The 23,323-nt window shown below is 48.2% G+C and overlaps 2 protein-coding genes across 2 annotated transcripts; one reads left to right on the plus strand and one right to left on the minus strand.

The window, feature by feature from the left end:
- Positions 1-1,458: 1,458 nt before the first annotated feature.
- CCR10 (C-C motif chemokine receptor 10) lies at positions 1,459-3,658 on the minus strand. The gene is made up of 2 exons (XM_012548242.2): positions 3,519-3,658; positions 1,459-2,768 (listed from the first exon to the last, which is right to left on the minus strand). Exons 1-2 carry the CDS (start codon positions 3,540-3,542, stop codon positions 1,707-1,709), a joined length of 1,086 nt encoding a protein of 361 aa, XP_012403696.1. The 5' UTR covers positions 3,543-3,658; the 3' UTR covers positions 1,459-1,706.
- A 501-nt stretch (positions 3,659-4,159) lies between these two features.
- CNTNAP1 (contactin associated protein 1) lies at positions 4,160-23,114 on the plus strand. The gene is made up of 24 exons (XM_003768188.4): positions 4,160-4,441; positions 5,011-5,112; positions 5,255-5,448; positions 5,669-5,816; positions 6,327-6,530; positions 7,320-7,504; positions 7,839-7,982; positions 8,407-8,668; positions 10,137-10,286; positions 10,618-10,789; positions 11,265-11,371; positions 11,533-11,652; positions 12,002-12,205; positions 13,824-13,980; positions 15,206-15,333; positions 15,662-15,847; positions 16,481-16,702; positions 18,682-18,921; positions 19,432-19,785; positions 19,976-20,103; positions 20,266-20,359; positions 20,894-21,139; positions 21,228-21,275; positions 21,777-23,114. The coding sequence occupies exons 1-24, from the start codon at positions 4,378-4,380 to the stop codon at positions 22,019-22,021; spliced, it is 4,104 nt and encodes a 1,367-aa protein (XP_003768236.4). The 5' UTR covers positions 4,160-4,377; the 3' UTR covers positions 22,022-23,114.
- The last annotated feature ends 209 nt before the right edge of the window (positions 23,115-23,323 follow it).

Consider the following 23,323-nt stretch of genomic DNA (forward strand, 5'->3'; position numbering starts at 1 on the left):
ACTTGGAGCGGTTTCCTAAATCTAAGCTCCAGTTGGCCCTAAGAGGTCCCAGGAGCATAGACCTGCGGGACTTAAGAGGGAATACTGGGGAGGGGTTCCGCAGGGGCTCCGCCCAGATCCCACCCCTCCCCGCCTCTCCTCGTCCTCTGTGGAGAGCAGGCTCTGCCCTAGACTGAAAAAACACCCCTGGGGTCGTCACGTGTTCCTCGGAGGTTAGCCTTTGGTTAGAGCAAAACTTAAAGGGACTTTCCCCAGAGGTCGGTCGATGACCTCCGCCAGAGATTCCTCCCTGGCTTGGACAGACAGAAGGTGGCCTTCTGGGATGGAAACACTCGTCACCCTTATCCTCTCCTTCCCAGACCTTCTATCCTTGAGTCAGGAAGTTTTTCCTCTCTTGCAGGCTCATCCCTTTCCTCTGGCCTTGTGCACAGAAGATTGAGAAAGAGCCGCAGGAACTCCGGCCCTCCCCAATTGAGACTTAGGAGGCTGTTCACTTTTCTCTATCTCGATTTGCTTTTCTGTGAAATGAGAATGGAACCCCTTCCAACTCAAATAGTCAATGAGGCAGTCTGTTTTAGAGACTTGAAAGCCCCTAAGTGCAAACTGCTTGCTTTCAACTTGTTTTATTTACTATTTTGTTTTCTATATGAAGCAATCTGTCCTGTCTCTTGCTCGATGCAGTTTCCACTCCACCTTAACTGTTTCTCTCCCTTTGCCTTTCTATTCCGGGTGTAAGGGGGCAGGGTAGTAACCTGTCAGCCCAGTCATTTCTAAGTTAGTGAATGAAAATCCTAACAGAGGCAGCCCTCTTTGTGGTGGCCAGAAACTGGAAACTGAGTGGATCCCCATCAATTGGAGAATGGCTGAATAAATTGTGGTATATGAATGTTATGGAATATTATTGTTCTGTAAGAAAGGACCAGCAGGAGGATTTCAGAGAGGCCTGGAGAGACTTACATGAACTGATGCTGAGTGAAATGAGCAGGACCAGGAGATCATTATATACTTCAACAACAATACTATATGATGATCAATTCTGATGGTCCTCTTCAACAATGAGATGAAATCAAATCAATTCCAATAGAGCAGTAATGAATTAAACCAGCTACACCCAGCAAAAGAACTCTGGGAGATGAGTGTGAACCACTATATAGAATTCCCAATCCTTCTGTTTTTGTCTACCTGCATTTTTTATTTCCTTCACAGACTAATTGTACACTATTTCAAAGTCCAATTCTTTTTGTACAGCAAAATAACTGTATGGACATGTATACATATATTATATTTAACTTATACTTCAACATATTTAACATGTATTAGTCAACCTGCCATCTGGGGGAAGGGGTGGGGGAAGGAGGGGAAAAGTTGGAACAAAAGGTCTTGCAGTTGTTAATGCTGAAAAATTACCCATGCATATATCTTGTAAATAAAAAGCTATAATAATAATAAAAAAAGAAAATCCTAACATGTTTATTATCTCTAATTTTCTGGTAATCTTGCTTGCTCTTAATCAAGTTAGAATTTGAATTTTAATCTCAAAATAAACAGAAGAAATTCTTTTCAACTCCTACTTGTCTCCCCATGCTCTCCAATGTCTTCTTCCTTTTCCCCAGTAACATCCAATATCCTGTAAACACATACCCATTTCCCCATCTACCCCCACCCCCCCATACACCCACCCCCAGTTCCTCGAAAACAAGAGTTCGTTAAAAGGAGAAACTGTGGGTCTCTGTGGGAGCCGAGCACGAAGAAAGCCGGGGTCGGCGAGGACAGCGGCCTCGCTGACTGGAGCTGCGTCGGAAGCACCCACCTTGAAGCAATCTCCGAAGATCCTGACGAAAGCGCAGCCCCAGGAAGGCATAAAGTATGGGATTGAGTCCACAACGAGCCAGGGCCAGAGCACCAGTCACCAACAATGCCATATCCTTGCGCTTGCTAGCTGAGCAGCTTCGCTCTCTGGCAGTCAGCAGGTCGGTGGTATCCAACAACAAGGCTAGGCTGTAGGGTAACTGCAGGACCACAAAAGCCACCACCAAGGCCACCACTACGCGCAGTGCTCGGCGACGCTCTGGCCCTCTGGCGGCCAACAGTGTCCGGCCCAACAGGGCATAACAGGCCACCATGACTGCAAGGGGCAGTGCAAAGCCCAGGATCATTTGCGCCATGGCGCTGGCCCCCTTGACTGCCTGGGTCAGACCCTCAGGAAATACTAGTCGGCATCGCCTTTGCCCATCTCGCTGCCCATCTTGACCATAGAGGAGAGAGGGCAGCGCCAGGACTATGGAAAGCAGCCAGATTGCTGCGGAGACCACATGAGTCCTGCCAGGGGCTGGGGGCCTTTGGCCCCCTGGGCAAGCCTGTGCTATGGCCACATATCGATCAGCACTTATGCAAGCCAAGAAGAGGAAACCTGCGTGGAAAGAGGCAGAGTAGAGGCCCGAAACAGTTCTGCAGAGCATGCTGCCCAGTGTCCATCCCTGCAGAATTCCTGCTGCTGCAAAGGGCAAAGTCAATGCCAGAAGTAGGTCCGCTAAGGCCAGTTGGAGCAAATGAGCTGAGGTTGGTGAGCGGGCTGCCCGATGGACAGTGAGGTGGGTGGCTAAGACAAGGCCATTGCCTGCCAGGCCAAAAGCGGCCACTATGAGAGAAATACTTGGTTGAAAGACCCTGCTGAAAGACTGGACATCTGCCTTATGACATAGCTCTGGTAGAGGCACTGAAGGATACACATCATCATTTTCCCCAGAGTAGAGGTTCCACCAGGTGACCTAGGGAAGAAAGGGAGGGGATGGGGATTGAACCAATAAGACATCCTCCCCCAACGTATTTGCTAGCCCCTAAGAGCTGCACCTAACACATTGTAAGCTAGGGGCAGTATTAGGATAGTCTTCTAAAACTAGCCCAAATAGACCGCTGATGCCAGACCACAGGCTGGGCATGTCTAGAAACATAAAGCTCTAGAGCCTACAGGGCTCAATTAGCATTTGTTGATTAGGCTTAATGTTCTATCTCCTTGATAGTGCATCAATAATGATGGTTACCCACATCAGGCTGGAGTCCGAAGGCTTGGAGGAAGTGGGTGGGGAATTCTGCATATTCTGTTTTTGTCTCTAGTTTTTTTTTTTTTTTTTTTGGTCAGTCTTTCTGTTCCTCCCCTCCCATTCCCCACCAAGACAGCTGTTGTGACCGCTGGCTCTTGGGTCTGGTTTATCTCCCGGGAATCACTTGATCAAAACGGTAGGGGATTTCCAGGGTTCAGGCTTCTTTAGATAGGAACTACTGTCTTAAGCATGCCTTAGTGATGCCTCTCACCTTCCTATACCCCTTAATTTTAAATGATTTAAATGTCTGAGATCAATACAGGAATCTAAGATCATGAGGCAGTGACAAGAAAAACAAGTATCCACAGCCCCTGCCCAGCTTAGCAACGTTGGGAGCACCAATGACCAACCTCTGATCTTCTCCATACCCCAAGCCAACCCCCATTTCCATCCCTCTAGCCTCACCCCAAGTCCCACCTGTTCCAATGTTTGAGTCTCCATCTCCCCCGCGAAACCGGTTTTCGAGGTGGTCTGGTTGGGGGAGAAGTTAAAACTTGTGGGACAGGAAGGAAGGGGCGGAGAGTGAGGGTGAAGGCGGGGAGGCTAAAGATTAGGGGCCCTTTGGATCTGTTGATCCCATGTTTCTCCTCTCTATCCCCTTTCCCCCTGTTTTCTCCACTCCCCCCTTTCCCCTTCCTGTTCCTGACCTTGGCATCCTGTTCTAACAAATTTTACCCCTTGTCATCCCCACCCCCATCGCACTTTTTCTCTGAGCTTCCTAACTTTGTGTATGTGTGTTCCCTGCCTCTATCTCGGAGATTTTGCCCCCTCCCAGTTGTTCTTCAGGAAAGTGCTAGGAATTCAGCTTTTACTATTCTTTTCAGACTCTTCCAATGTACTATACTGTACTATATTATACAGGGGTGATGCAGCTTCCCCTATTTTCCAATTCCCTTTTGTTCCCTGGTCTTTGTTTCTCCTTTATATTATTGTCTTCAGAGATTTCCCCGCTTCAGCTCTCCTAACTGCCTCTCTCATACCATTTCCCGCTTGTCCGTGTTGCGTGCGCGCGCGCGAGGTCCTGGGAAGCGGCGCGTGAGGTGGGAACGCGAACCGGGCGGGGGAGGCTGGGGGATGTAAGAGGAGAAGACAGGAGAAGGCAGGGAGGGGGGAGAGAGGTGAGAGTGGGCAAAAAAAAAAAAAAAGGACAGATCTGGAGAGAGGGAGAAGGGGAGAAGGGGAGTACAGGGAAGAAAAGGAGAGAAGTCTCTGGACCCTTAAAAATCGCGAGGGAACATCTGAGAGCTGGGCAGAGCCCAGGGCCCTTCTGGGCACTATGGGCATCTCGTTGCTCTGTATTCTGCTTGCAGCGGTCACTGGAGCCAGAGGCTGGGGCTGGTGTGAGTATCGGGCCGAGAGGGAAGTGCAGGGGGACCAGCAACCAGGAAACCGAAGGATGCTGGCGGGCGGGTCTGGGATCCAGCCGCATTGCGGTTGGGGAATGGTGGTGGCGTGTTGATAGTATAGAGGGGAAGCCTCCTTTCCACTTTCGGGTCCTTTCCCTCACGTCCTGCCTCTCCCTTTCCCAGTGCCTCTGCAATGCAGCTCCGAGACAAGGACCCCAGTTCTTCCGCACCCCTCCCTTTTCTTCTCTACCCTTTTCCTAAAGCTCCCGAGCCTGGGGCTCTCTTGCCTTAGCTGTGGGGTCTGGTTGGGAAGCGAAATGACTGTTAATCCTCCTGGGCTATGGGGGTTCTGCTGCAGCAGAGATCAGGACAGGGTGGGGCAGGCTGGTAGGGCTCTGGTCTCAGACTGGCTCTGGACGCATCGCTCTGGAGTAAGGGGACTTTCTTATCCTTGGAGCACCCGTACAAGGGGAGAAAGGAAGACGCTAAGGACTAAAAGCAGAAAGATCGGTAAGGTTAGTGGAGAGCCGACACTGACAGTCTCTGAACTCCGGGTCCCTCAGATGGCTGTGATGAAGAACTGGTGGCCTCGCTGTATTATCGCTCGCTGGGAGCCTCCTCCTATTACGGCTTCTTCACTGGGCCCCGCTTCGCTCGGCTCCACGGTGAGGAGCTCGGGGCTCGGGGACACGGTGCCTCTAATGCATGCAAGACACCTAAGTGCGTGTGGGAAATCTCTCTGAGTGGAGTTGGGCAGGTATCAGGTGGCCTCCTGATTTATGACATGCACTTTTTTGGGGTCTGCAGGCACAAGTGGATGGTCACCTGCCGTTGGGGACCGGAACCCCTGGCTACAGATTGACTTGATGAAGAAGCATAAAATAAGGGCTGTGGCCACGCAGGGCTCCTTCAACTCATGGGACTGGGTCACACGCTATATGCTACTTTATGGCGACCGCATAGACAGCTGGACACCCTTTTACCAGCGAGGGCACAATTCGGTATGGGTGGTGGGAGCTGGAAGGCAGAGGATTGTTCGGTGGAAAGCATTCCGGTGTCCTTAATCCCTAATTTCGGTGCCTCCCTGTCCATCAGGTGGCCTTAGGGTGGGGTCAGCAGGTGGAGGGTAGGTGGAGATTAGGGGAAAGTGGAGATTAGCATTGTAAGGGACGCGAATTCATTAGTCTTCTCACGGGCTCTCCTCTTCTTTCTTTCCCTCAGACATTCTTCGGGAACGTGAATGAGTCCGCAGTGGTTCGGCATGACCTCCACTACCATATAACTGCCAGGTACATTCGGATTGTTCCCTTAGCCTGGAACCCACGAGGCAAGATTGGTCTGAGACTTGGACTCTATGGATGCCCTTACAGTAAGTACACAACTGAAGAAAGAGTACTCTATGGGTCTCCAGATTTATGAGCCATGATGGCAGAGGGAGAAAGAAAAAGGGAAAAGAACGGATAAGGAAAGGAGAGTTCAGTGGAAGAGGCTCAATTGAGGGCCTCAAGGTCTTTGAGAAATGAAATGGCAATTCCCTGAATGGGGATTGGAGACTCTGGCTGGGAGCTGAGGATGGGTATAGATAGTGGATTGGGTCTCAGTGTTTAGGAGAGCTGCAACAGGGAACAGAAAAAGTAGGGGGGGGTGGGAATTGATGGGGATCAGTGAGTGAGACAGGCCTGGACCTGGAGTAAAGACAGACTGGGCTTCCTAATGTAATTCCGACACATACATACTTATATGATCTGGATGGGTCCCTTTCAGATTTCAGAAGGCTCAAACTACTCTCACTCAGTCTTTGTGAGGGTCCGAGATTAGGCCCCACCAGCATATTGTAAATCTTCCAGTACCGGGTAAATTTAGTTACTGCTCCTTTCAGAATCAGACGTGCTATACTTTGATGGGGATGATGCTATCTCCTACCGATTCCCCAAGGGGGTGAGCCGTACCCTATGGGATGTCATCGCCTTCAGTTTTAAGACAGAAGAGAAAGAAGGACTTCTTCTGCACTCAGAAGGGATTCAGGGTGACTATGTGACTCTGGAGCTCAAGAATGCTCAACTGTGGATGCACATGAGCCTCGGTGAGTCTGCCACCAGGGGCTCTACTCAGGATTGCCTTCCCTAGCTCTCATCCTAGAATAGTTAAAGCTGCCTCTTCTCCAGATATCCTAGGGAAGATTTGTCAGTATTAACTGGTCACACTTAATCACTGACTTCTCACTCAATCTCCTTTATCCAAAGCCAAACCCTTGCTGTTCACTGAGTTTCTGAGCTGGACTTTGGTCTTTGCCTCTTATTTACCTTTTTTTCTGGTCACTCTCTAGGAACCCCCTGGTCCCAGCTAGTCCAGTCAACAAGTGAGGTGTAATGGAAGGAGCATGAAGTTTGGAGTTAAGAGGATCTGATTAAAAGCCTGCCTTCATTCTGTATAGAAATTTAGAGAAATCATTTCCCAGCTCAAAGCCTCAGTTTCCTCCTCTGTAAAATGATATAGCCAGACTGAATGATCTCTAAGGTCCTTTCTAGTTTTAAATCCTTGCTTTTTTATGTATCCTCAACAACTAGAACAAAGTTTGGCACAAAATAGGAGCTTAATGAAATGCTTATTAATTAATTAATGGGAATGTGAGCATGGTTAATGATAACTTGTATTTATTCTTTCAAGATTTCCAAAATGCTTCATTAGCATTTTTGCACTTGCTCCTCACAGAGATCCAATGAGATAAATGCTGTTATCCCCATTTTACAGATGAAGAAACTGAGGTTCAGAGTTGTTAAGTACTTGCCCAGCATCTGAGACTGGATTTGAAAGCATCACAGTTGTTTCTCTTTGTGTCTCTCTCCATCCACCCACTCCCAACTCCTTTCAGGTAACAACCCTATCCATGGCAGCCCAGGCCACACCACTGTATTCGCCGGTGGAGTCCTCAATGACTTGCACTGGCACTACTTGAGGTTGGACCGCTTTGGTAGAGATGTCAATTTGACTTTGGATGGCGAAGTCCAGCGAATTCTGCTCAATGGGGATTTTGAGAAGCTAAATCTAGACACAGAGGTGATGAGGGGAGAGGAGGAGGAAGGAATACAGACAAATTGGGGGTGGGGAGGGGGTTGGAATCACACTCTCCAAAGATGGGAGATGTTTGAGACAGGCGTGGAGAAGAGACCCAAAAGGGTCCATTTTAAGAAAGGGGGTATGACCAGGACACCTGTAGAGTACAGGTATGACTGTGTAGAGTTCTCCTGCACCTGTGACACATCTAATAAATCTGGGATGCTATTGGAGCAAAATTTGCTCCCCCTGAAGGCCCCTCCTGGGGTTGGGACAGCAACGAGGCTGATTTGAAGTGACGGACACCCTGGCATCGGTACACGTCATTTTCCTGCAGATGTTTATTGGAGGCCTGGTCAGGGCTAGACAGAAGAATCTCGCTTACCGGGAAAATTTTCGGGGCTGCATAGAAAATGTAATCTTTAACCGAGTCAACATCGCCGACCTGGCTGTTCGGGGTCATTCTCGGATCTCTTCTGAGGCCAGTATGGGGGAGAAGTGGAGAGGGCCGTAGAGTAGAAGGACCCATGGGACCCCATGTCGGGCTTGAGACCCATCAGGGGATATGGGGAAAAGAAGAGATGGGGTCACGCCCTGAGCTGGAGGAAGGCGGTCCCTTAGGCAACCCCATCGATCTGCGATTAGGATCGATACCGGCTGACTCAGCTCCGTCTTCTCTCGGGACATCACAAGTAGCAGATGGGGAGGGACAGGAGTGATGGCGGACCGCTAATCTCTCCTATGGAGCTGGGGGCCAGAAGGCAGGCAGGGGACCAGCTTTCCCCCTCCCCACCCCAATCCCTGACCAGTTGGAGGAAAAACTGAGTCAGGGAGCAAGGGGGCAGCTGTCGGAGCCTCTCAGATGAAGCTGATGGGGCCTGGTTTTCGCACTCTCCCCGCTGTAGGGCAAGGTCGCTTTCCGGTGCTTGGATCCAGTCCCGCACCCTATCAATTTCGGCGGCCCACACAACTTTGTGCAGGTGCCCGGCTTCCCCCGTCGCGGCCGCCTCGCTGTTTCCTTTCGTTTTCGGACCTGGGATCTTACGGGGCTGCTGCTGTTCTCGAGCCTGTCAGACGGGCTGGGCCACGTGGAGCTGATGCTCAGTGACGGCCAGGTCAATGTGTCCATTGCTCAGCCTGGGCGCAAGAAGCTACAGTTTGCTGCGGGTGCGGGCGGCAGGGGAGGGGGACGGGCGGGGGAGGGAGGAGAGCTGGGGGGGAGGGGGAACAGAGGCGTCCCAGGACACTCTCAGCCCCGAAGTAGTCCCACCTGGTCCTAGATAAGTCCCTAAGTGGGCAGGATGCCCGACACTGTGGAAGAAGCCCAGGGGTCGGAAGAACGAGGTTAGAACAGTATCAATATGGCCTGAAGGACCTTTTAACTCCGAGTCTGGCTGGGAAAACGTAGTTAACTTATCAGAGTTGTTAAGAGGAAGGCATTTAAAAAATGCTACAGTGTATCACTCCTATAATTGTTAAAACTTCGAAAGGCCGTTAGCCGGGCTGCACAACGGAGGGCTGGCCGCTGCCTCGGGGGAAAAACCTAGATCCAAAACTTGATTGGTTTTAGTCACAGCCTCGGGCAATCCTCTGGTTGTCAGTTGTAGAGAAGTTGCTGAGTGGTAGAAGGTATTTTCATACTGGGAGTTCCCGGAACCAGTGAAGTTGCGAGTCTAGGTTTCTTTTTTTTGTTTTTTGGTGGGGTGGGTAGACTTTGGAAATCTCTGCCTTGTTTACGATTTATTCTCTGAATAACATTCTAGAGCTGCAAATGGTTTTAGCTTCTGCCCCTTATTAACACAGCCCCTACTTCCCTTCCCCTGAAACAGGACTGCAGAAATAGCTGTCAGTTTCAGTGATATGAAGCTTTAAAATTCTAGATTTCTTTCAACCTTCTGAGGATTTTTTTTCTTCTGTAGCTGGAGTTTCCTTTTATTATTTACATGGAATGGAGGCTAAATTAAGTCCTTAAAGGAGTGAGTGTGGGGGAAGAAAAGTTCTAAGAATTAGGGCATCTTATCTGTTCAAAACTTGTTTCTGTCACTAACTAATTATGCAAACTTACACAAAATTTCCCCAGGCATTATAGATATAGTGATTTAAGATATCTTAGAGGCCATTTCCTCCTCCCCCCCTACCTCCAATTTAGGTGAGGAAATCAACCCACTGAAGTTAATTAAATTGCCCAAAGTCAGGAGGAAATTAGGCTGGGGAATTTGTGTTTTATCTTTGAAGCACAGGAACCTCCAAAGGTTTGAAGAGAGGAGTGACTTGGTCAGATCTGTGTCTTAAGAAAAATATTGTAACAACTATGTTGAAGTATAAATTGATGAGGGAAGAGACTTGAAACAAAAAGACTAATTAGGAAGTTATTGCAATGTTTAAGAGGGAGCAAGGGCCTGAACTAGAATGGTGCCTTATGTGAGTGGGGGTTCTAGAAGTAGCACCAATAAGACTTTAACCCTTAGGACACGATGAATGAGGGAGAAAGGAATCTACTGAAACTTAAGAAATCACCCTTGCCTTGCCTACTTCAAGGGGTTGTTGGGTGATTAAGATGCATATAAAACATCATCTGATAATGACTTATTGGGAGCATTCCCTCTGACTCGTGGTCTCTCCCTTCTGCCTGAAGGATACCGCCTCAATGATGGGTTCTGGCATGAGGTGAATTTTGCAGCACAGGAAAACACAGCAGTCATCAGTATAGATGATGTTGCTGGGGCTGAATTCCGAGTCTCACATCCCCTTCAGATCCGTACTGGGATTTCATATTTCTTTGGGGGTGAGTGATAGTCCAAATTGCTGACTTCTTACCTCCCACCCCCACAGACACCTAGGAAATTTTACAAGTAGGACTAGGGATTTCCCCAATGTCACAGGGTTGGCTGGTGATTGGTTTTTTCTTTTTTTTCCCCTTTGCTATTGGAAGGCATTTCCCCCTCTTGAATCTGCAGTATCTTCTCCCCAGATATTTGTGCATCTATGGATAAGGGAGGGGAGGTGGGGAATGGTGTGCCCCATGTTGTTTAGTCTTCCCTGCCCCTTTGCCCTCCAGGGGAGAGTGGATGACTGGTTGTTCCAGGGGTGCTCACAAGGATGTTTGGTTGCTCTAGGTTGTCCTAAACCAGCCAGCCTCTGGGGCTGCCATTCCAACCAGACAGCGTTCCACGGCTGCATGGAGCTGCTCAAGGTGGACGGGCAGCTAGTCAACCTGACCCTGGTAGAGTTCCATCGGCTGGGAAAATTTGCTGAGATCCTGTTCGACACATGCGGCATCACTGACAGGTGCACACAAGCCTCCCTTTCACAGAGACCACCAACTTCCCCAAACCCTGCCCCCAAGTCTCAAAATGGAAGTGACTGACCGTGCTCTCTTCCTGCCCCCACTCTCAAGATGAATTTCTACCGCCTCCCCTTATAGGATGATTCTTCTTCTCCTGTCCTGTCCCTACCTTGAAGTGACATATGCAATGGGGCCAATGGGGCATATGCTCCATTTTTCCTGGGAGAGAAGTGGGGGACTGGGAACCTGTCTCACTTGTCCTTTTGGTAGGAACAAGGTAGGAGCAGCAGCAGCCTGAGTTCCCAGAGACTCTGCCATACCTTGCCTTGGCCCTGGGCAGAGTGTGCTCTCCCCTGGCTAATCATTCTGTTTTTAGTGTGGAAATAGAGAAGTTGTATTGGGTGAAGGGGACCCTTTGGGCCACCTTATCTCCTATGATGACCCTTTTTCTCTGCCTGGTGCTGTTCCACATGCCAGGTGCTTCCCAAACCCGTGCGAACATGGGGGTCGTTGCTATCAGTCCTGGGATGACTTCATCTGCTACTGTGAACTGACAGGCTACAAGGGAGAGATCTGCCACCAGCGTGAGCCCGGCGGTCAAGGAAGGGTGGGGTTAGAGGGCACCAGAGGATGGTCTGGTTTTGAGCACTTGGGGAAGGGAGCTGGGAGTGCCCAGGGCTGCCTGGGGTGGGCAGAAGCCGCTCCTCCCCCGACGCCCCTCACTCTGGGCTTGCCTCTTTACCAGCCCTGTACAAAGAGTCATGTGAAGCTTACAGGCTCAGTGGGAAGACCTCCGGGAATTTCACCATTGACCCTGATGGCAGTGGCCCCCTAAAGCCATTTGTGGTCTACTGTGACATCCGAGGTAGGTGGGAGCCTGGAGTGGAATGATGGGTCAGGAGAGCGAGAAGGGAAGTTTGGCTACGCAGAGAGGAGATGGGGAATGGGGGTTTGGGTTAATAAGGGATTAAACTGCAAGCAGGCAAGGTAACAAGATTTAGCAACCTAGTTTTGCAGATAACTGCTAGTCTTCCAGCCCCTTCGAGTCCTATTGCCAACTCCAACTAGGATACATGTAAAAAATTCCAGTTTTTACATGGGGCTGGAATTCTATTCTTGTCACATTGCAATTATTCCTCTAGGATTCAGTGTGGGAAAGAGAAAGGTATCTTTAGGAAAGGGCCACCTGTTCTCACTCCCACCCCAATTTCCAGAGAACCGGGCGTGGACAGTGGTGCGCCATGATCGACAGTGGACGACTCGGGTGACAGGCTCAAGTCAGGAGCGCCCATTCCTGGGGGCTATCCAGTACTGGAATGCCTCCTGGGAGGAGGTCAGTGCACTGGCCAACGCCTCTCAACATTGTGAGCAGTGGCTTGAGTTTTCTTGTTACAATTCCCGGCTGCTCAACACTGCAGGTGAGAGAAGATATAATGAAAAGAACTATAGCACAATAGTGAAGGAATCTGAATGACAGAATGGGTCAGCAGTTCTGAACTGGTTTTGTATGTGGGTAGCATGGTTTCTTTTGGCAATCTGGGGAGGCCAATGGAAGAAATTTTTCCCATAATAACATTCTTTTTTTTTTTTTTAACTTTTATTTTCAAAACATATGCACAGATAATTTTTCAACATTGACCCTTGCATTTATAGCCTTGTGTTTCAGATTTTCTCCTTCCTCCTACCCTCTCCCCTAGATGGCAAGCAATCCAATGTATGATAAACATGTTAAAATATATGTTAAATCCAATACTTGTAAACATTTATGCAATTGCTGCACAAGAAAAATCAGATCAAAAAGGAAAATAAATGAATAAGAAAACAAAATGCAAGTGAACATCAACAAGAAGAGTGAGAATGTCACAATATGACATTCTTATGGTCATAAAATATATAGGATTACAGAGGAAATCAATTGTATTAATTATGTATTGATATAACAGTTCTACATATATATTATTTTTTATTTTTTGAAGTTTTTTATTTTCAAAACATTCAAGGATAATTTTTTTCAATATTGACCCTTGAGAAACCTTGTGTTCCAATTTCCCCCTCCCTTCCTCCCACTCCTTCTCCTAGATGGCATGTAATCCAATCTAATACATCTACTACATGTAATCCAATATGTAATCCAATATAATACTGTATTAGAAATACAGTTATCAAAATACTAGAAGAACAAATTCATAGACCTCAGGTTAAAAACCCCTGATCTAGTCCAACCTCATTATCTTTATAAAGGGAAAAACTGAGTGATAGAGAGATGAGGTGATTGCTCAAAGTTATTCTGCCAGTTAGTAGCCAAGCCAGGATTAGACCCTGAAGAAACTGACACCTGTTGCTATTGTTCTTCGCTTTGTGTCCAGGTCTTAGTGACTTTTGGGTTTTCCTGGCAAAGATACTGGAGTGGTTTGTCAATTCTTTCTCCAGTGAGCCTCTATTTTACAAATGAGGAACTGAGACAAATAAGGGTTAAGTGACTGACCCAGAGTCACACAGCTAGTGTCTGGCCAGATTTTAAATCAGGTCTTCCTGATTCTAAGCCCAGTGTTCTATTCACTGTACCATCTAGCTGCCCCTGACTCTTTGTCCAGTGCTTTTTCCATTCTCTCTTCTAGTGGTTAGTCTATATGATTGATGACATGATGACAAGGAGCATAATAGGAGGGACTAAGGGAAGATTATGGAGGAAAGATTATGGAGGAGTGTGTGTGTCTGTGTGTGTGTGTGTGTGTGTGTGTTGGATAGAGAGAGAGGAAGCTTGGGTGGAGATATCCCGGGAGATCAAAAGGCAATAGTACCCAGGCAGGAGTCCTCAAATTTTTTAAATAGGGGGCCAGTTCACTGCCCCTCAAACTGTTGGAGGGCCCGACTATGGTAAAAAGAAAAACTTTGTTTTGTGAGCCTTTAAATAAAGAAACTTCATAGCCCTGGGTAAGGGGGATAAATGTCCTCAGCTGCTGCATCTGGCCCCGGCTGTAGTTTGAGGACCCCTGACCTAGAGAATGCATCCTTACTTCCTTTCTACCTCTGCAGGCGGTTACCCCTTCAGCTTCTGGATCGGTCGGAATGAGGAGCAGCATTTTTACTGGGGGGGGTCTCAGCCTGGGATCCAGCGCTGTGCCTGTGGCCTAGATAAGAGCTGTGTGGATCCCACCTTGTACTGCAACTGTGATGCTGATGAGCCCCAGTGGTGAGGAAGGCAGGATTTTTTGAATCCTGAAGAGTATCAGGAACCTCTAGGGGAGACAAAATTTGAAACTTGAAAAAAAAATGTAGAGCTCATTTCCTGATTCAGCAAGCATTTATTAAGCACTTAAAAATACTGTCCCTTTATTAAGCACTTAAAAATACCATCTCTCTTTTTTTTTAATTTTTTAAAATTTAATAGCCTTTTATTTACAGGTTATATGCATGGGTAACTTTACAGTGTTAACAATTGCCAAACCTCTTGTTCCAATTTTTCACCTCTTACCCCCCACCCCCTCCCCTAGATGGCAGGATGACCAGTAAATGTTAAATACATTAAAATATAAATTAGATACACAATAAGTATACATGACCAAAACATTATTTTGCTGTATAAAAAGAATCAGACTCTGAAATATTGTACAATTAGCTTGTGAAGGAAATCAAAAATGCAGGTGGGTATAAATATAGGGATTGGGAATTCAATGTAATGGTTTTTAGTCATCTCCCAGAGTTCTTTCTCTGGGCATAGCTGGTTCAGTTCATTACTGCTCCATTGGAAATTATTTGGTTGATCTCGTTGATGAGGATGGCCAGGTCCATCAGAACTGGTCATCATATAGTATTGTTGTTGAAGTATATAATGATCTCCTGGTCCTGCTCATTTCACTCAGCATCAGTTCGTGTAAGTCTCTCCAGGCCTTTCTGAAATCATCCTGTTGGTCATTTCTTACAGAACAGTAATATTCCATAATATTCATATACCACAATTTATTCAGCCATTCTCCAACTGATGGACATCCATTCAGTTTCCAGTTTCTAGCCACTACAAAAAGAGCTGCCACAAACATTTCATGCACATACAGGTCCCTTTCCCTTCTTTATAATCTCTTTGGGATATAATCCCAGTAGTAACACTGCTGGATCAAAGGGTATGCACAGTTTGATAACTTTTTGAGCATAGTTCCAAACTACTCTCCAAAATGATTGGATTCGTTCACAACTCCACCAACAATGCATCAATGTCCCAGTTTTCCCACATCCCCTCCAACAATCATCATTATTTTTTCCTGTCATCTTAGCCAATCTGACAGGTGTGTAGTGGTGTCTTAGAGTTGTCTTAATTTGCAAAAAATACCATCTCTTTGCTTAAGAAGCTGATATCTTAACAGGGGGTGAACCCGATATCGCCTGCCCCCAGTTCTAACCCTTGGTCCCCTCCCCTGCAGGAGAACAGACAAAGGACTGCTGACCTTTGTGGACCACCTCCCTGTCACACAGGTGGTTGTTGGGGATACGAACCGATCCAATTCAGAGGCCCAGTTCTTCCTGAAGCCTCTTCGTTGCTATGGTGACCGTGAGTGCCAGGCCTGCAAATGGGCATTTCTTCAGCTCTCAAATCCAAGTGTTTCCTCCGGGTTTCCCAAGTTCTTCCATGACTCTTATCTCATGTCTTTTCTGTATTTCCTTTCACTGATCTCTCTCCCATCTCTGAGACCCTCCATTTCTCTCCTATTTCTCCCCATCTCTCAGAAACACTGTGCCCTGTTGATCCCATCCTCCCACCTCCTATTTCCCCCCCAACCCTTTCACTCTTCCATGTCTCTCTCCCTCCTTGCATTTCTCTCTCTATCTTTTGTTTCCTTCTCTGCTCACCACTGGGCTTTCCTCTCTGTGCCCTTCAGGGAACTCGTGGAATACCATCTCCTTCCACACTGGTGCTTCGCTGCTCTTCCCTCCCATCCGCGCCAACTACAGTCTGGATGTCTCTTTCTATTTCAAGACCACGGCTGACTCAGGTGTCTTCCTAGAAAATCAGGGAGGCCGCCCTTGCCAGTGGCGACGACCATACCTTCGACTAGAACTCAACAGTGAGTGGGTTATGGTGTGGAAGGACCCGAGGAACAAGGACAAGAGCTATGTGAGGGATGTGACCGAGACCTCGGAGAAAGAATGGGGGGGAGTGTCAGAAGGAAAAAGAAGTTCAGAAAGGAGTTGAGGGATTATCTCGACTGGTTCCCAAAGTATGGGAGTATGAGAAGCAACACAAAATCAGAAGGTATCAATTCTTCAGAGGTGCTGCTGTGTCACCCCATTATGAGTGTTATATACATGACAGTAAATGTTGTGTTGGTAACTGTTGATTGAGAAAAAATACTTGACTGGATAGGTATCTCTTGTAATAACTCTGACCCAGAAGCTGAGAACCAAGGATCTGGTCCAGCTTCCTTATTTTAGAGTTGAGGAGAAATTGCCAATTTTGTCCCAATTCTTATGGGTTACAGATTTACCCACAGTAACAAAGGGGAAGTTAAACTGAACCTCACTCTAGGTAGAGATAAGCTGATAGGAAGTTTGGGAGAGAATTTATGACTAGATCTGAGAGTACTTAGGGTGTTTAGAGAGGTTCAGTGGAGAAAATATGTTGAAATCTTCAGGGTTCTGGATTAGAAATGGAAGAGGTAACTTTGTCATGCTTTTTCCCTCTTCTCTCCATGCTCTAGCTTCTCGAGATATAGTTTTTGCCTTTGATGTGGGAAATGGTGATGAAAACCTTACAGTCCATGCTGAGGACATAGAATTTAATGATGATGAGTGGCACCTGGTCCGGGCTGAGATCAATGTGAAACTGGCCCGGCTCCGAGTTGACCATCGACCTTGGGAGATTCGACCGATGCCCCTTCAGACCTACATCTGGCTCGAGTACGACCGGCCTCTTACTGTTGGTGAGCGGAGACCCCTGTTTCTCTCATCTTGCTCATAAACAGGCCAATATCCTGCTCCATATTTCCTAGCATTTCATTTCCTTTCTTTTGTCTTTGTTTTTTTTTTAAGCTTTTTATTTTCAAACCATATGCATAGATAATTTTCAACATTCATCCTTGCAAAACCTTATGTTCAGATTTTTTCTCCTTCTTTCCCCTCACTCCCTCCTCTAGATAGCAAGTAATCCAGTATATGTTAAACGTGTGCAATTCTTCTATACATATTTCCAAAATTATCATAGCATTTCAATTCCTAGACTTCTCTGTTTATAACTAGTCAGATTTCCTTCTCATTCTCTAAAAGTGGGGTCCTTCCTTCTCTGTTCCCTAACTTAGCTACCAATTCCAGTCCTTAGAGAATCAGAGATCCATGAATTTAGAACTACAAGAGAACTCAGAACTCATTTAGCCTAATAATTTCATTATATAAATAGGAAATCATGATCCAGAGAAGTTATAGTATTTGCCTAAGGTCTCATGAGTAGTCAGGTCTGGAATTGGCTCCATGTCTTTTTATTCCGGAGGCAGCTTTCTTTCTGCAGCACCCCATTGGCTCTCTTGGTCCTTTTGCTTCCTATCATCCCATCCATCTTGTGAAGACACATGGGCCCCACCAAATCTATTGCTCATTTTGAGATTTATTCTACAGGATCTACTCATAATTCTTTTTAAAATTCAGTTTATATGTGGAATTGGTTCAAAAGTGGTTCTGTTGCCTTTGCAACATCCCCAGAGGGGGGTAGCCACCACCAGAATATCTTGAGTTTTGTACATCTGGGGTGGTTCTTTTTTCTGAAACACAAGCTACAGGTTGGGTAGCCAGTGGACAGGAAACCAGGAAGGCTCAATCTTTATGAATTCAAATTTGGCTTCAGATTCTTTACTTAGCTGTGAGACTCTGGACAAGCCACAACCCTCTTTGCCTCAGTTTCCCCATCTATCAAATGAGCCGGAGAAGGAAATGGTAAACTAATCCATTATCTTTACCAAGAAAAAACCCAAATAGGGTCACAGAGAGTTAGACAGGACTGAACAACAGCAACAAACCACAGATGGTTTTTGAAAAGGACAGAGCTGCTTACAAATATGTGGGAAATGACCTATGAAGTTAATGGACATTAATTAACTAGCTAGCTGATTGGTTAGTCTGGGGATTGGTAATAGTCTTCCTGGTCTTAGCTAAGGGAAGCAGGTCTAGGATCTATAAGGCTCAGCTGGCATCTTTGGGCCAGATATAAGAAGCATTTAGGTGCCACAGTGAACAAAGTGTTAGGCTTGGAATCAGGAAGAAGTGAGTTTAGATCTACCCTCACACATTTACTAGCTAGGCAAATCCCTTAGCTTCCTTCAGTTTTAGTTTTTTCATCTGTAAAATGAGAATACATTGTTATGAGGATAGTATTTGTAGAGTGCTTTTAAACTTTAAAATGTTAGCTATCACAGTTACGTAGTATCTTCCTTTTCCAATTCTTCCGCTGGATTTTTCTCTCTGCTTAAGAAACCTAGAAGTCTTTCATTCTGTCCTTCTATATCCCAGTTATACCTTGTCCCATATGTAGTCATTGATTATATCATATTTTTAGAGTAGAAAGAGGTTTGAAGAGCTTATCTAATCCAATCCTCTCCTTTTACAGAGAAGCAAACTGAGATCCCTACGAATTAATTGATTTCCCCAAGAATAGAACAGATAGGGGAACTTGATTTTCTCATTTGAAAGCCAGTGCTGTTTCTGCTTTGCTGGAGTGCCTTTTCATTATTATTATTTCCATTAGGCTCTCATGAGGCTTTAGCCCAATTAATTACCAAGGCTTTCTGGGAATATCCAGAGAAATATAAATCACGTGCTCATTTCTCCATGTTTCTGTCCCAGAAGAAATATCTCATCAGGCCCCTTCCCCCTCTCGAAGTCCTAGCTCCTTTTCCCATCTGACCACTTGCAGGCTCTGCAGAGCACAAGAGGCGCCCCTTCCTGGGCTGCTTGCGGGCAATGCGCCTAAACGGAATCACCTTGAACCTGGAGGGCCGGGCCAACGCCTCTCTGGGCACCTCGCCCAACTGCACGGGCCGCTGTCTCCACCCGAAGCTCCCCTGTTTTCACGGTGGCCGGTGTGTGGAGCGGTACAGCTACTACACGTGCGACTGTGATCTCACAGCCTTCGAAGGGCCCTACTGCAACCACGGTCAGTGGGGGGTCCGGGGCAGCCCGGGAGGGGGCTACGCAGACAGCCTCCCTTGGAGAACCGAGTGGGGGGCCTGGGAGCTCTCCCCAGTGAGGGGGCTGCGGGGGAACCGTCACAGCCACAGCCCGGCGGCACCGGGAAGCGGACGGGGCAATCAGCAGTTCCCCTAAAAGGCCTAAAAACTGCTATCCCCTCTCCCAACAATAATGCATTTTAAATTTCACCGTCACCAAAGCAAGAGTAGCTCCGACCTTATGGAATATGATTGTGTCTCAAGTCTATTAAGTGACCATGGAGGGGCGAGGTGGAGAGGGATGTGAGTGAATGGCCGTTTAGGTGGGGGGATCTTGTGCCTGAGGGTGGAGCGGAGGGCGTGATGCGGCGGAGGGAGCCGAGGAGGAAGCCGGGGGCAGGGTGGCAGGATTGGGAGGGGAGGGGGGTCCGACGCCCCGCGTCCCGCGCTCCGAGGTCTGGGCCCAGGAAGGCCTCTGACACGCCGCCTGTCCCTAGACATCGGCGGGTTCTTTGAGGAAGGCACCTGGGTGCGCTATAACCTGCAGTCCGCGCTTCGCTCCGCCGCTCAGGAGTTCTCGCACATGCTGAGCCGCCCGGTGCCTGGTTACGAGCCCGGCTACGTCCCCGGCTACGACACCCCAGGCTACGTGCCTGGATATCACGGCCCTGGCTACCAGCTCCCCGACTACCCCCGGCCCGGTCGGCCCGTGCCTGGCTATCGGGGGCCGGTCTACAACGTCACTGGGGAGGAGGTCTCTTTCAGTTTCAGCACCACCTCGGCCCCAGCCATCCTCCTCTACGTGAGCTCCTTTGTCCAAGATTACATGGCCGTGCTCATCAAGGAGGATGGTGAGCGCTCTGGGGGCGCCTGCATGTCCCTCAGTCACCCCCGAAGCTCCTTAGTGCCTCCGGGCGCGGGGACCGGAGTGCCCCTTCTCCGTGGGCGCCCCCCCGGGGACGGGGGCATCCGGGCAAGGGGGGGTGCTGGCTGCCCAGGTTGGGGGAGTGGTGTTATGTTGGCAGCTCCCCTCCCCTGCAGGGACCCTGCAGCTGCGTTACCAGTTGGGTACTAGCCCTTATGTGTATCCACTGACCACCCGGCCTGTCACTGATGGTCAATCCCACAGCATCAACATCACCCGTGTCTATAGAAGCCTCTTTATCCAGGTGGGCAAAGGAGGGGAACGTCATGGTGGGGGGGGTGGGGGTGGAGCATTATCTGGGCAAGGGCTGGATCAGTCCAGGAGAAGCTTGCAAATGGGTAAAAGCTGATCTCATCCTTGTCCGGGTGAAATAGCCCGAGATCACGTTTTCTTTGCCATATTCCAGGTGGATTATTTCCCAATGATGGAGCAGAAATTCTCATTGCTTGTGGACAGCCAGTTGGACTCACCAAAGGCATTGTACTTGGGGCGTGTTATGGGTAAGGGGTAATGGAGACTTTGTAGTTAGGAAATGGGTGGTGGCCATTCTTGGGGAAGAAGCCAAAGCAACACTGAACTAATAAAGAATGAGTTACGAAAAAATTAAGGAAAAAGGGCAAGACTAGGGTAGGCAACTGGGGCCTTGCCCCAAGGTCACAGAATTTAGAAGGCTGATAATATTGATGCTCCTTTAACAAACAGCATAAAGATCAATCAGCGTGGCACCTAATTAGCAAGGAAAATTATTTAACCTAAAGTTGCCTGATGGTAGGTACTTCTTTCCTCTCCCTCCCATATTCTAGGTGGCCCCTTATGCCTACTGTGGTGGAACACTTCTTGGGTTTTGGAGTCTCTCCCCAAAGCTTTTGTTGTCCTTCTGACTGAATTTGTTTTTAAAAAATGGTTTTGGGGATGCTATTTTTTTTTTTTTTTTGATCAGTGCTGTCTGAAAAATACTAATTACATCTCTTCCAGAAGTGATCACCCCCTTCCATTCATTGGGGATGTGCTCCCTTCCTTTCTTCTCTCTCCAGAGACGGGAGTGATTGACCCGGAGATCCAGCGCTACAACACGCCAGGATTTTCAGGTTGCCTCTCAGGTGTTCGCTTCAACAACGTGGCCCCGCTCAAGACCCACTTCCGGGCCCCCCGACCGTTTCCCCGTGAGATTTCTGAAGCCCTTCGTGTCCAGGGGGACCTGACTGAGTCTAACTGTGGTGCTATGCCCCATTCTGGCTTTGAGGTGCCACCTGAGCTTGACCCTTGGTACCTGCCACCAGGTGAGTGTCCCAGGGGCAGGCGCAGGGGCTTCCTCCTGAGTAGGAGACCTTAGGGTTCCCAGTGACTAACCATCTCGCCCTCTTACAGACTTCATCTACTATCACGATGATGGCTGGGTCGCTATCATCATAGGCTGTGAGTAGCAGTTACTGGTCTCCATTCTCCTTCTAACATGTGTCCCCTCTTCTTTAACCTGAAAGTCTGGGATGGCCGCATAGGGGCAGGGGCCCATTTGAGGGTTGGGGTCTTTTAAAGCATGTGGGGATTTGTTAACAACTGTTTCTACTATGCCAGACTTGCTTTCCCTTATTATTATTTCCATTAAGCCTCCATGCGGCTTCAGCCCAATTAATTGCTGAGGCTTTCTGGGAACATCCCAGTAAATAGAACCGCATATGCTCATTTCTCTATCTTTCTTTTACTCGGCCTAGGGGCGGGATGGCATGGAGTAAGAAGCTGGAATGAGGAGTAGAGCCTGGGGCCAATATCAGAAATTGGGGACTGAGAATATTAAGCCTCAAGGAAGTAGTTCCTCCAAGCGTTAAGGAATAGTTGCTTAGTTTTAGTGCAGGTTGGGCAAAGCTATGTACATGTAAAATGCCTAGCACCCACAATAACCTTTTTCTTTTCCTCTAGTTGTGGTGACTCTCTTGCTGCTGGGGCTGGTGGGACTTCTGGTCCTATTCTACTTGCAAAATCATCGATACAAGGGTTCTTACCATACCCACGAGCCCAAGGCCACTCATGATTACCATGCTGCTGGCAAGACCCCTTTACCCCCTTCTACTCCTGCCCGGGCTCCTGCCCTGCAGCCTCCAGCCCCTGCACCTGCCAGGGACCAGAACCTACCCCAGATCCTGGAAGAGTCTCGTTCTGAATGAATCAGGGGAAGGGATCTGTGGGGTAAAGTCCCTCTCCCCAGACTCCAACATCACCCTTCCTTTGTTCTCACTTCCCCTCCCCGACCAAGGGCATCAGGGCTCCTTCCCTGAGCTGGCTCTGTCCACCCCAAGGACACCTCTTCCTGGCCACTTTCCCAAGCAGAGCTGCAGTTGGGACCAAAGGGAGAGGCAGAGCCTCACTGCCTGGAGCCAAATGCCCATCCCTTTCCTTGTCCTACCCAGCCTTTCCCCTCCCCCACTTACTCAGGCTCCTGGCCCAGTGCCTGCCTGGCAGGAGATGTATGGGGCGGAGACGGGCACAGGCACCTCCCACCATCTCTGCCTATGCCCCATCTCCAGCTGCTGCCAAGGGATTAACAACTGTGTGCAGGGGGAGATTATCTGCTTCCCCCCACGTACCCAATCTCAGCAGGAGCAGATGTGGGGGCTGCCCAGGACATGGGGGGAGGAGGCTGCTAACTCATTTCCCCAAGCCTCCCCTGGGTCCTGCAGAATGCCTTCCAGCATAGTAGGGAGTAAGGTCTCCCTCCCTTTTTTAAAACGAGTCCCCAAGCTTCAGCTTAGCACCTTAGCACCCCTGCTACTTCATACTTTAGCCAAAGCCATAAGCCAAAACATGCAAGGTAGAGAAATTTAGGCAGACCCTTCAATAACCTTATATTCCCCTTCTACTTTCCCAAGAATGTGCAATAACTTTGGTGTCTGCTTAAAGGCCCATACTGCTCTCCAATGCATGAGGAGCACCTTTCCCTCCCACGCTCAAATGCTGCTTAATGTGCCCAGGAGATCATGTTCTTTATATATTCTTTGTTGCAGTCTCTCCAGAAGATCTCTATATTACAGTAATTTTTTAAATTCTTGGTTTATATATAAAAACAAAAACAAACCCAGAGTCAAGTGTTCTGTCCCATGTTGCACCCTGTGGTCTGTAGTTTGCTTCTCTTATATTGGATGTCTCAAAAGTTCTGCCGGTCACTCTCCCAACCTGGACCTCTCCCGTCCATACTAAGACAGATCTTGTTGTGTTGACAGACTCAGAGAGCTGTTCCAATAAAGAGAATGACAGAGCTGGTCTTCGTGTGGTGGCAGATGCTCCAATTGTTGGGGAGAGGAGAGGTGCGTGAGAGTGGGGAGGGCTGAATCCAGGGCCCCTTTTGAGCAGGATGTCAATCCTCTGTCAGAGCTACAACGAGGGACCCCATTCCCATACCATCTCTAGAGGACTCGGGAGGCCAGAAGATGCTGGAATCCACCAATGTGAGTTGTGGACACATTGCCCAC

Source organism: Sarcophilus harrisii, chromosome 4 (genome assembly GCF_902635505.1).
Source record: "Sarcophilus harrisii chromosome 4, mSarHar1.11, whole genome shotgun sequence".
In the NCBI taxonomy this organism is placed as follows: Eukaryota; Metazoa; Chordata; class Mammalia; order Dasyuromorphia; family Dasyuridae; genus Sarcophilus; species Sarcophilus harrisii.

Coding starts and splice junctions, on each gene's coding strand:
- CCR10 (XM_012548242.2), bottom strand. CDS start 3,542: ATGGAGACTCAAACATTGGAACAG. Junction 2,769..3,518: donor AGACTCAAACATTGGAACAG/GTGGGACTTGGG, acceptor TTTCTTCCCTAG/GTCACCTGGTGGAACCTCTA.
- CNTNAP1 (XM_003768188.4), top strand. CDS start 4,378: ATGGGCATCTCGTTGCTCTGTATTCTGCTTGCAGCGGTCACTGGAGCC. Junction 7,983..8,406: donor ATTCTCGGATCTCTTCTGAG/GCCAGTATGGGG, acceptor TCCCCGCTGTAG/GGCAAGGTCGCTTTCCGGTG. Junction 12,206..13,823: donor CCGGCTGCTCAACACTGCAG/GTGAGAGAAGAT, acceptor CTACCTCTGCAG/GCGGTTACCCCTTCAGCTTC.